Source organism: Barbus barbus (assembly GCF_936440315.1).
Source record: "Barbus barbus genome assembly, chromosome: 38".
Taxonomy (NCBI): Eukaryota; Metazoa; Chordata; class Actinopteri; order Cypriniformes; family Cyprinidae; genus Barbus; species Barbus barbus.
The window spans coordinates 3597414-3610563 of NC_136716.1; the positions used below are offsets into that span (position 1 = coordinate 3597414).

The 13150-nt window shown below is 35.7% G+C and overlaps 2 protein-coding genes across 2 annotated transcripts in view; both read right to left on the bottom strand.

Annotated features, from left to right (window-relative positions):
- Positions 1-9075, bottom strand: part of LOC306857886 (transient receptor potential cation channel subfamily M member 4-like) — a 33866-nt gene extending 24791 nt beyond the window's left edge. The window contains exons 1-5 of the mRNA XM_079398153.1: positions 8886-9075; positions 5095-5156; positions 4833-5010; positions 2028-2208; positions 913-1082 (exon numbers count right to left, since the gene is read on the bottom strand). Coding sequence (XP_079254279.1) covers positions 913-1082; positions 2028-2208; positions 4833-5010; positions 5095-5156; positions 8886-8942 — 648 coding nt within the window. The 5' untranslated portion in view covers positions 8943-9075. The remainder of the gene's footprint in view (positions 1-912; positions 1083-2027; positions 2209-4832; positions 5011-5094; positions 5157-8885) is intronic.
- Positions 9076-10913: 1838 nt separating this feature from the next.
- On the bottom strand, positions 10914-12807 carry LOC306857556 (uncharacterized protein). Its single transcript, XM_079397543.1, has 4 exons — positions 12677-12807; positions 11852-11933; positions 11537-11707; positions 10914-11385 (listed from the first exon to the last, which is right to left on the bottom strand). Exons 1-4 carry the CDS (start codon positions 12720-12722, stop codon positions 11247-11249), a joined length of 438 nt encoding a protein of 145 aa, XP_079253669.1. The 5' UTR covers positions 12723-12807; the 3' UTR covers positions 10914-11246.
- Positions 12808-13150: the final 343 nt, after the last annotated feature.

Below are 13150 nucleotides of genomic sequence, written 5' to 3' on the forward strand. Positions count from 1 at the left end.
ATAGAATCCATGATGCCATGTATTTAAACAAGATGTCCAGGACCTCTGTCAGTGAAATAAGCCCAAAACATTAAAGATACAGCAGTATATTTCATTGTACACATGGGGTAGTTTTTCTCCCTGTGTTCACCAAACCCATCTTGAGTGTTTGCAACTAAAAAGCTCTAAAAAGCAGCTAAAAAGCTGACCGCAGAACCCCATCCTGTCTGGCAAACTAGTATGGAGTTGTTTTACAATTTGTGAAACAATTATCTTTTGCTACACATCACAACTATATTCTTTGGTTTTACTCATTGTGATGGATAATTAAGGGAATTAGGGCTTTGTTTTACCTCATATTTATATTTATGTGAAACAAGAAGCCATGGCTGGATAATTTCATGTTCATAATCACACTGGTGTGCTCAAAATTATAAATATGAATGAGAACATGTTTTAGAGATATGTTACTCATATTTTCTAGGGGTGTCAATAATTGTGTCCAATGTGTATTTGAGAAAAAAAGTTTATAAATGAGATTTCTCCCATTTTCATTTGTTTTAGTTTACTGAAAGGATATGTATATATATGTATGTATGTATATATATATATATATATATATATATATATATATATATATATATATATATATATATATATATATATATATATATATATATATATATATATGGTCATATCAAATAACCTCTTCATTTATTCAAAAAGAACATCACAAAATATTTTTCAGTTAATAAAATTTAACTTATAAAAATATGTACTTGTAGATATTTTATACAACAAATTTGGTTCTCAACTTTGACAAGTTCAAATAGTGATGGTCTAGAAGAACGTTTACCTTCAATATGTTCATTTGTATCAAGGGTACAATATTTAGTGTTGAGCATGCTAGTGCTGCACCATAAGCTGTGTTACCTCAGGGTCGACGAGCTGCTGGTGATTATGTACCATTCCCCAAGGAGCAATGCCTATAGGAACCACTTTATTGAAAGTGACAGAAGACACTGCGTTGGCATGATCTCTCACCGCCTCTCCTACACACTTGCCGATGCCTTCCCTCAGCCCTGAGGTTATGATCCACGCTCCTAAACATCCAAAATCCAAAATTTACTTTTTTAATTGCCAAATAAGTTCAGCCAAAGAGAAAGGACATCACACCCCTCCTGATCTCACTCCACTGGATCCCAGTTGTGGTCAATGAAATTTAAAGACCCCTGTAGTGAAAAGCAATGTTCTTTACATGTCTATTTGGTGTTTCTAATATGAGAAACACCAAATAGACATGTCAGATGACATGTCAGTTCATCGCAATCTCACAAATCACTATTAAAACACAATGAATTTATGCATAATGAATCTTTGTTTACAATTCGTGTGTTATAATGAGAGGATTCGTAAGCACACAAATCTTCACTGCACTCCTGACTGACCACTGCGTTCCAGAAATCAACATTGCTCAATGCTGCAAACATGTGTTATAGCCTAAATAGAAACTCTGTCAATGCTTTTGCCTGTTAATCGCTTTTATTTTATATTAGTTCTTGTTGCTTTTGTGCAATAGATGAATAATTTATTTGTTTTAGGTATTTTATGGTTAGATATTCCTATTTTGCGGGAGTCCCATGAATCATTATATTCTCCCGCATCCTGCACACACACACACACACACGACTGTCTACCCGCCCGCACCAGCACTCGCTCATCTTGTCCCGCACACACACTCTGTGGCGTTGGGTCTCGTGGGAGTCGACAGGGCTTGTGCTACATGCTTTTTACAATCTAGATGATAAAACACAGCATTCTGTCCGCAGTGATGTAACGTGGCAGTAACGTATAGAGACCTCGGCTTGTAACTATACGCTGATTATTATTTTGAGTTGAATTACTCCGTTACTAAAAAAAGTAATCAAATTACAGTAACACGTTACTAAGTAATGTGTTACTGCCCAAAACTGGTTGTGAAAGAAGCATAAATAAATGTGAAAATGAATGAAGAATGAATTAATAATTTTAAGAAGAGACTACGACACCTGTACTTTGTGCCGCTTTAACCAGCCCCTGCCTCAAGACATCTCGAACCCAGCTCTTGACCTTTGACCTTCCTTCACCGCCAACCACTGACACCACCAGGTTTGGCTGCTTCAGTTTCCAGTGCTGTCTCATGATATTAAAAACCGCAGAAGGATCTGTGGTGCTGGAGAGACGCAAGAACTGCAATAAAAATGAGGATTGAGATTAAAACAGGAATCAAAGAGTAAATACAACTAAGTTTTGTACCGTAAAATTTCTTCAACTACAGACAATGTTTTAGGGGTTGATTTTTTTATTGTTATATAGCAGCCAAATGAAAAAAGTGCACTTTTTACCATGACAATTTTTTTTTGCTGCTTTTTATGGTCAAGATTTAGATGAACTAGTTCATTAGTAAAAAAAAAAAAAAAAAAGATTAATAATAATAAATCTAAAAAAAAACATTAAGAATTATAAAGCGAAGGGGAGTAAAATCAAAATGAAAGAAGTAAAGGTGAAAGCAACTGTAAATTACGAAAACAAACATATGGTATACACAACATATGGTTTCTTCAATTATTGGCAAATTTTCTGTCAAATTAAAACTGAACACTGTTTACAATCACAATTATTTTTGCTGCTTATCAAATGCTTCTAATGTGAAGATTTTTATTTTTTTTTGCCCTCGTCACAGGCCCCAAAATAAAAAAAAAAAAATATTAATTATCATTTGATTATTGAACATGAATTAATCTAAACAACAAGTGAAAATATAACCATTTTGTAATTATAAAGGATTTAGTCTGTCTCAGTTTCAGCTTGTTCTGTTTCTTTGTGTCATTCCAGACAGGCTGGATGATGATGATGAGATCAGATCTCTGTGTGGAGAACTGGCTGTTGACTCCTTTTGCAAACAAATCTCACTGGATTATTACAATTAATGGCTAAATTAATGTTTGGAATTGTAAACTGATATTTCCTACTGACACACTACAGCAAAAGACAGAAATAACTGAATTAAAACCATTTTTTAGCAGGTAAAAATACTAGTGTTCTAATAATTTTGGACACCACTGTATGCGTTTATGTATGTAGCATGTATGTATGTACAGTCGTGGTCAGAATTATTGGCACCCTTGGTAAATATGATCAAAGCTCTGGAAAATAAACCTGCATTATTAATCCTTTTGATCTTTTATTTAAAAAAAAAAAAAGAAATAAAAAAAAATCTAACCTTTCATTGAACTAAAACAACTGAAAATGGGGGAAAATTTCATTATAAAATGTTTTTTCTCAAATACACACTGGACACAATAATTGGTACCCCTAGAAATTCTTATGAGTAAAATATCTCTGAAGTATATTCCCATTCATATTCACAATTCTGAGCACTCCAGGGTGATTATGAACATGAAATTATCCAGCCATGACTTCCTGTTTCACAGAAATATAAATAGGAGGGAAAACAAAGCCCAGATTCCCTTAATCATCATCACAATGAGAAAAACCAAAGAATATTTTTCTGATGTGCAGCAAAAGATAATGGAGCTTCACAAATTAGTGAAATGGCTTTAAAAAAAAGAGCTAGAGCAGTGAAAATTCCCATTTCCACCATCAGGGCAATAATTAAGAATTTCCAATCAACATAAAATGTTACGAAACTGCCTGGAAGTGAACATGTGTCTATATTGTCCTAATGCACGGTGAGGAGGAGAGTTTGAGTGGCTAAAGACTCTCCAAGGACCACAGCTGGAGAATTGTAGAAAATAGTTGAGTCTCGGGATCAGAAAACCTTTAAAAAAAAATTGTCAAACAGCCCCTACATCACCACATGTTGTTAGGGAGGATTTCCAGAAAAATTCTCCTAGCTCATGGGTTTGGTGAACTCGGGGATGAAAAGTACCCCATGTGTTCAATGAAATAAACTGTTGTATTTTTGATGTTGTGGGTCTATATTTCTGCTGGAGGTCCTGGACATCTTGTTTAGACACATGGCATCATGGATTCTTTCAAATACCAACAATTAAAAAAAAATCACTAAGTGACTGACTCTGTTAGAAATCTTATAATGGGCCATGTTTGGATCTTCCAAATGAACAATAATCCAAACACAAACCTCAAAAACAACACAAAAATGGGTCACTGAGCACAAAACCAAGCTTCTGCTGGCCATTCCAGTCCTCTGACCTGAACCCTGAAAATGAGTGGGGTGAACTGAAGAGAAGCACCACCGTCATGGAGCTGAGAATCTAAAGGATCTGGAGATATTCTGGAGATCTGGAGATGAAGGAATGGTCTCTGATCTCTTGTCAGGTGTTCTCTAACCTCATCAGGCATTATAGGAGAACATTTAGAGCTGTAAAACTGGAAAATCGAGGTTTAAAAAAAGTATGGAATAAAAGGGTGCCGTTAATTGTGGCCAATGTGTATTTGAGAAAAGCATTTATTTCATAATATTTGCCCCCATTTTAAATTATTATTATGCAATGAAAGGTTAGATTTTTGTGAATTTTTTTAATAAAATATCAAAGGGATTAACAATGCAGATTAATTTTCACAGCCTGCTTTGATGGGGTGGCGCCAATAATTCTGACCACGACTGTATGTATGCATGTATATGTATATGTATACGTATATATATATATTTTTTTTTTTATTTTTTTTATTTTTTTCCTGTACTCGTTCACCAAAGTGTAATTCTTTATTATCCATGTGATCAATATCACTAATATCTAAGTTTTTTGTTTTATATAAAGCTCATACATCCATCCAGGCTTACTGCTGCCACAGTACCTTTAATTTAAACAGGTGCATGAGGAACTCACATAGCTGTGTCTCTTGCCGGCCCCAGCAAACTCCAGCTCTCCATAGGCATCTGTGGGCTGCTCGGAGGAGTGCTGTGTGCTGTCCCAGTGACTGACGATGGCCGTGCTGAAGTAATCACCCAGGGCCACTGAACGGTGGGAGTCCCGTGTGGCCCCACACTGACACCGACCGCCATTGCTACAAACAACAGATGGAGGATTTGTGCTCTGACTGTCCTACAGTGGAGATACTGAATACTCAATGAACAGTCAACCATCTTACCTGAAAGAGTCCTCCACAAATGTCGTGCACACTCTCTTCTTAAAGAAATTTGGAATCCAGCTCTAAAATCAACACATACTTTTAAATAATGCACTAGAAAGCATACTGTACTTTTCAGTAGTATTAAGCTAATTATGATCTACTGAGCCCAACTTTAAAATTTGTAGCACTTCATCTTACCTGTACGACTTTACAGTAGTATCCCATTCATTAACATTAGTAAATGCAATAGCTAACATGAAGTGATAATGAGCAATATACTTTTTTTAAAGTAGGGTAAACATACCTAAAGCTCACGATTAAGCACACTTCCATTTTTGAGCTCAGATTATAAAAAGAAAAATTTATTTATTATCCTCTATGTTTATGAGCGTGGACTGTGCTGCTTTGTGTACAGTTGCTAACAATTTTTATTTCCAATAAGCCTTTCTTGCTGCTTATGGTCAGGTCAATGCAAATATCGACCCATATTTTTAAGCAGCAAACACATAGTGTTGTAAATAAGAAAGAAGTTAATGTGCCTTCTAAAAATCTAAACAATTAAGACAGTAATAATTAATATAATAATTTATTTGCTTGATTTATCCCTTTTCATAAAAATGGTCTAAAGGCTGAAATACTGTTGTATAAGATTTTTGTATCCGAACTGTAAATCATGTAATTTTATGGCTTAATACTGTGTGTTACCATAGACATTGTCCAACCCCACTCATACTGTGTTCATTTTACTTGTGCAGCTCTTAAAATGGGTCATAAATTGCCTTAATTTTTATTTTTATTTTAATTCTGCAGATACCCTGTAAATAGTGAAATAAAATCCTTCCTTCATATTTGTTGATATTTGTGTATTGAAAATATTTTTTGATTGACATTTAGACTCCTATCTGATTTTCTATATTTAAAAAAATAATAATAATTATTATATATACATATATATACATTTTTTTTTTTTTTTTGGGCTAGTTAAATTAATTTTCAGGCTACCAAAATCTGAAGAGTACCTGCCCGAAGGGATAGCAGGGATTTTGAAATTTTGCGAGCCCTGAAGCCCCTTTACGAGCCAAAGAACCACAGTTGGTGCTGTTTAGCACCATTTTTGTTGAAGAAATACAATGCAATATGGCACTTCTTACAGTTCTACATAGCACTATTTGAGAAAGCACCAAAAATGGTTCCCCTATGACAGTGCTTCTCAAAGTCCGGACTCCGGTCCGGATCCGGACCCGGAGGGAATTCAATCCGGACCCGCTTCTATTTCATATTTCAAGAACACTAATTATATTTCCTACTTTGATAAACGCACATTAAACTTGTAAATCATTTGTTTATTTATTCTTATTTTTCTATGTCTTTTTGGAGAAGGTCTGAAATTGCAGGCGAGATATTGAAACTTTTCCTTCATGACATTTGTTGTCATCATGACATCCAGTGAGCGTATGACGTTTCACATAATCGGGCGACATTTCACCGCTAATATTTTTATTTTTTTGTTTTGTTATCACTTATATTATGGCAATTTGTCGTATAGCAGTGCCCAGTGTATACATTTATTTGTGGCGGCTTGTCACAATATCAAAACTGACCGCTACAAATAGATTTTCCAAAAGGCTTATACTTCGTTGAATAAACTGAGCACTGCGCGTTTCAAAAATAAAATGCGGGTGTTTTTATATGAATGTATCTTTTAAAAGAACCGTCCATTTTCTTCAGAAAAGCTTTGATGCCAATTTTCATTTGGTCTTTCCTGTAATGGCTGATAAGGTAGCGCTTATTTGATTACAGTCGTTACCGGGGAAACAGCTATACATCACGCTCCAACAGCGCCTCCTGCTGGCAGAGAATCAACTTGCATTTGCTAGTCTGCGGGAAACACTGGTGTCTGTCAGCAAACATAAACAAAAAAGCATGCTTCAGAACTGTTTTGAGAAGGTGCTTAAGTTTTGAGCCATGTATTATTACTATGAATTAGGCTACTACTATTACTATCTTGTGCCCAGCAATAACCATTTACGCAAACTCTCTTTTGATATAAAAGGGAAAAAAAGAGAAAATCGGCCCAAAAATCAGCATCATATATCGGCCATAGGCTGCCCTGATTTCTAAATATCGGCATTGGCCAGAGAAAAAACATTATAGGTCGACTTCTACTGCTGACACTTAAATTAATTGTTTTGCCACTTTTGCACTTGTTATTAAAGTATTTTGAATGCAAAGGGAACCTTTTTTTTTTTTTAAATGAGTGTTTATTTGTTATATGTTATGTATGTTTATTAAAAACACGTTTTGCAATAACCAATTGTTCCGGACCTTTGACACTGATGAAAATTCAGATTTGGACCTTTGAATGTAGACTTTGAGAACCCCTCCCCTATGATTACGAGCCAAGAACCACTTTTAGTGCTATATATAGCACCATTTTTTTTAGAGTGTTGGCAGCCTAGCAGCGATTTATTTGTATTATTTTTCATTGTGAGTTCATGCAAACTAATAATGCAGTTAACTAATGTTAACAAATAAAAAAATATATATATTGTAATGTGTTATCTTATTTATTTGATTTCATCAGTCACAAAACTAGGTTAAACTGCTCACTATATCCCGACTCCACTTGTCATTTCTTCATTAGGTCCCCACCCACCCCTTTCATCAAGAAAGCAAGCTAGACCAGTTTACCATTTCAAAAACCTCATCACTTATTTAGACTATAAGAACTGTGTGTTTAATATCCCTGCAGCGTTTGTCCGGAACACTGAAACACAAAAGCACAAACTTTTTTCATGCACGGTACAAATAACTAATATTCTTCAAAGGAATATTGGGTAATTATTTTTGGAGAAACGGGATAAGAACTTTAAACTGTTCAAAGTACATCTTCTGAGAATTCATTTTTTAATGAATGCAACTTCGAATGAAGTGAAGCATCTGTTAAAAGACAGCTTATTATAAGTTAAAATTAGATACTATGTGCGCTTGTTTATGTGGTTTATGAGGACACAAATGTGTATAATGACATGGGTATTCCAACATGAAGGTGATTTATGGAAACTTTTGCTGTCCCCGTAATTCAAAAGGCATACAAATCATACAGAATGAGTTTTTTTTTTTGAAAATCTAAAAATGCACAAAGTTTCCTGCGAGGGGTAGGTTTCGTTGTAGAGCAACAGAAAATACCATTATGCCTATGGAGAGTCCATGTAAACCATAAAAACCAACGTGTGTGTGTGTGAGAGAGTGTGTACTGTAAAATTATACCTACTAAAACTGAATACATTGATTAGAATTTAATTACTGAAATAGAACATGGAATTTAAAATCAAATAAAAATGAATGTAAATGTATGTTTTTACCATGTTTATGTCATAAACAACAGATGGAAATTAAAAATCTATAATTTTTAAACATTAAAACAAAGATCACCACAAAAGCAGAACATATTTTCATAAAACACTCACAGTACATTTAAATAATAGCCTACAGCAAATGCAACTGTAACGTGTGCATTGTAGGCAAAAATGTGGCCAATAATAATACTACCTGAGAAGCACATGCCAAACACACATGCACAGTCTTGTAATTACCCATGGTATGCTGTTTTACATTAACTCCCTCCCTGCAGTCCTGCTCATTGCCAACAATAAAGCGAAACAATACCGAATTGCAAGCAGTCTGTCTTTGCATTATTAATAACATAATAAATGAGCATCAAACGGACGGAGCATGCTTGTAACAACACAAAATCAAGGCTTCGGTTGTAGAAACAGCTTTGGGAAGCAGTTTTCTGACAGACCTACCAGATCTTGTTTCGGCATCACGGCCACTGCACCTGCCTCAACTTCCTTTTCATTCATCTTGCTCTGTTTATAGATTTATGAAGTCGCTGTTTGTCGTGAGTTTCACTTCAGCGCGTAACATCCAGGACACCCGCAAACGAGGAAGTCCGGGATCGCTCGAGACTCGTGGTGTACCTGAGAAATCAGGTGTAACCAGCGCAGGGTGTGGTTACAGAGTAGAGGGCTGAAGGAGGCACGTGATTGGAGGAAAAAAGACGAGAAGACTAGAGGTGCGTAGACTTCATGCAGCGCTGCACAGACCGATCGGCGAGAGCAGCAGAGTCGGGGGCGGAATTGAAAGCGTGCAGTCTGATCGACTCTTTCTGCTCCAGGTAGTGATGCTCTCGCGGTGTTTGGATACTCATATCACAGATGACATATACCTAAACATACCCATCTCCACCCCCTGATCCCTAAACCCACCCATCTCCACCCCTAAACCTATCAATCTCCACCCCCTACAACCATTGTTATGCACAGTTAACCCCCCCCCCCCCCCCCCCCCTTTCAGGGGCTCTAATGTAATTGGACAAATAAATATAATGATAAATAAAAAATAAAAAAAATATTTTGTTGAGAATCTTTTGCAGGCAATGACTGCCTTATGTCTGGAGCTCATCATGAACATCACCAGAGACTGGGTTTCCTCCTTTGTGATGCTTTGCCTTTACTGCAGCTGACTTCAGTTGTTGTGTGTTTGTGGGTCTTTCTGCCTTTAGTTTTGTCTTCAGCAAGTGAAATGCATGCTCAATTGGGTTGAGATCAGGAGATTGACGTGACCATTGCAGAATAGCCTATTCCACTGTTTTACCTTCAAAAACTCCTGGGTCACTTTTGCAGTATGTTTTGGTTCATTGTCCATTTGTACTATGAAGCTCCGCCCAATCAACTTTGCTGCATTTTACTGAATCTAGAGAGAACACTATACATTTCAGAAATCTCCTGGCTGCTTCTGTCTTCTGTCACGTCCTCACTAAAGTAACCCAGTGCCACTGGAAGCCATGCTCATGCCATCACACTACTCTGCCGTGTTTCACAGATGTTGTGAGCTTTGGATCATGAGCTGTTCCAAGCCTTCTCCATACTTTTTTCTTCTTGTCATTCTGGTAAAGGTTGATATTAGTTTCAGCCGTCCAAAGAATGTTTTTCCAGAAGTGGTCTGGCTTTTTTAGATGTTTTTGTAGCAAAGTCTAATCTGGCCTTGTTTGCACCTTGTGGTGAACCCTCTGTATTTGCTCTGATGAAGTCTTCTCTTGATTGAAGACTTTGACAGTGACATGTCTGCCTCCTGGAGAGTATTCTTCTCTTGGCTGGATGTTGTGAAAGAGCTTTTCTTTCCCATGGAGAGGATCCTCCGATCATCATCCACCAGTGTTGTTCTCCGTGGACGTCCAGGCCTTTTTATGTTGCTGAGCTCACTAGTGCATTATTTTTTCTCAGAATGCAGCAAACTGTTGATTTGGCTACTCTGAATGTTCCTGCTATCTCTCTGATGTATTTATTTTGTTTTTGAATCCTAACAATTGTCTGTTTCACTTGCATGGGGTGATACTTTGCCTGTAGGTTCGAAATAATGAAGGAATAGCCCACATCTGTCCATGAAATGGCTTTTGAGTCAATTGTCCAATTGCTTATGGTCCCTTGAAAAAGGGGAGAGGTACATATGAAAGAGCTGTCATTCCTTCACTTTTTCTCCAATTGTGATGTGAATACACTTAAATTAAAGCTCAGGGTGGTTTCCTTTAGGGTAAAGTTTTACCCTAAAATGTCCCCCTCGTCACGTTTTGTAAATTGTATTTGTTAATTTAATAACAATTTTATTTATTTATTTTTTTATTATTTTTAATGTATATTAAAATACAAGGATGCATTTAAAAAACAATTATTTATATTAATATATATATATATACAGTATAATTGAATATTTATGGAGATATTCACTAAAAAGTTTTTTTTTATGCTTTTGACACTTTAAAGTACAAAATAATTGGCATATTTTCCTTTATTGTATCCTCTATCTTCACAAGAACCAGGTAAATATGTATATTGTTGGGCAACACAAACTGTAGACTTTTGTCACCTTTATGTACATTTTGTTTTTTTTATATATAGAATACATATAACCTTTATACAATAAGAGCAGCCTTAACAAAGTCTATCAAAGACATGCAATATCTTAGTTAATTAGTTAATACAATATCCAAATTAGTTAACTTATTTGAACTCTTTTATATATATATAATAGCAACATTCTGAGCAGTACCAGTCAACTACATTCTGTTCTCTGATGAATGAGCAGAAGCTCATCTGTGATGTGTTTTCTTAGCGTCCATATCCTGTTGGGTCATTTGCATTTTTGGATTCATCTTTTCCGTTGCTCTGACCCATTCGGTATAACTTGCTCGCCAGGTTGTGTACCTGACATGTCCCAAGCTGACAACCTCTTTGAGCTGCTCGCCTTCTGCAGAGAGACGAGATAAATGTGAATTCATGCATGTAATTCATATTTGATATGAACTTAAACACAACACAAAAGTAAATATGTTTATATTGTTATATGATAACACCTTTGAACAGTAGTATATATTCTTTCATGTTTAGCTCTCACTTACTCTCTGGATTTTTGAAGGATGGTTTGTAGAAGCAGAGAAGAGGCTGCCTTTAGATCTGGTTTTCTGGTGGTTTTGGTCTCGGCTGATGGAGTCTCTCTGCCAGTGTCAATCAAGGTCACGGCTCTTGACCTCTGTATGCTCTTCACTACTGAGAGGCTTTCTGTCTGTGTCCTGTTTAAAAATATATGTGACAGTGAAAAAACTGTGTGAATAATTGTGTGTGTGTGTGTGTGTGTGTGCGTGTGTGTGTGTGTGTGTGTGTGTGCGTGTGTGTGTGTGTGTGTGTGTGTGTGTGTGTGTTGATAGCAAACACACCTCCGTGTCTGTCTCACTGGTGTGGTTGTGCTCATTGGTATAGTCAGCAACAGCAAAACAGCCACTTCCATAATGGTATGACCTATAGAGATGTAAATTACACACAATTTATTATAAATATAAATGTATTATATATATAAACATTTAGGTCTTAGGTCAGTATATAAGTCTATATATATATATATATAAGCTTGTGTGTGTGTGTGTGTGTGTCATTTCAGTATCATGATATAGTTTTGTTAATATTTTGAATTCCATTTTATATTTTTATTTTAATATAGTTAAAGTTTTAGTAATTTTGTTGTGTGTTTTTGTCATTTTTATTTGCTTTTTAAAAAATATGTATATAGCTTTTTTTTAAAGTGTTAATTTTTTATTCAGTTTTAAGACATAGTTCACCCAAAAAATTATAATTTCCCCTCATGTTATTCCAGACCTGTTTGAGTTTCCTTTTTCTTTTGAGCACAAAATTAAATATTTTGAAGAATGTTTGTCACCACAAACAGTTGGCGGCAGCCATTGGCTTCCTTGGTAAGGAAAAAATACCATGGAAGTCAATGGCTACCATCAACTGTTTTGTTACCCTCATTCTTCACAATATTTAATTTTGTGTTCAACCGAAAAAAATAAATAAATGCATGAGAAATGATGCCTTGGCAACTATCTGAAATTAGATAAGTTTAAGTGTTTTTATATATTTTATTTTACTTCAGTTATTTTATTTGTTTACTTTAATTCAAGCATTTTTTTGTGGTTTTTAGTTAACAATAATAGCCTTAATAAAATATAAACAGTAATATTACACATTACAAAAATGTGCCTTACCTTGCATGGAAGAGAGACACTTGAGAAATCTTTTTGTCCTGACCATCAATCCTTAGAAGCAATATCACACTGATGAGAAGAGCAAAATATGATCCACTAAGACTTTCCTTTGAGAAAAGCATGTAAGCTGTAAACTCTGGTTGTGCCGCCTCTGTATTTATATGACCGAGGGAAGGGGCGGGGTTAAGTCAGAAGGTGTGTCCTCAAAGCCAATTTACAATTATTTACAATCTATATAGTTGTAGTTATACCTTCCTTCTTAATAGACAACTCTGCATCTCTGTTTCAGGTACAGGTACATTTGCTGCAGCTGATTGTATGTATTTTATGTGTTTCTTTCTCTAACACTGCTGCACTGAGTACCTCCTTCTTCTTATGACTCACCTCCTTATGTCTCAAGCGACTGTTTGTTCCTGAAAGGTTTTTTGTTCACCTGCCGGAAAGCCATCTCTTAAAATAGCCCCTCCTCACACA

Bases quoted from the DNA above. Each gene is read 5' to 3' on its own strand.
- LOC306857556 (XM_079397543.1), bottom strand. From the start codon at position 12,722: ATGGTCAGGACAAAAAGATTTCTCAAGTGTCTCTCTTCCATGCAAG. The intron at 11,708-11,851 runs GTGTGTTTGCTA...ATTTTTAAACAG, and splicing joins CCAGTGAGACAGACACGGAG to GACACAGACAGAAAGCCTCT. The intron at 11,386-11,536 runs GTAAGTGAGAGC...GTCTCTCTGCAG, and splicing joins ATCCTTCAAAAATCCAGAGA to AAGGCGAGCAGCTCAAAGAG.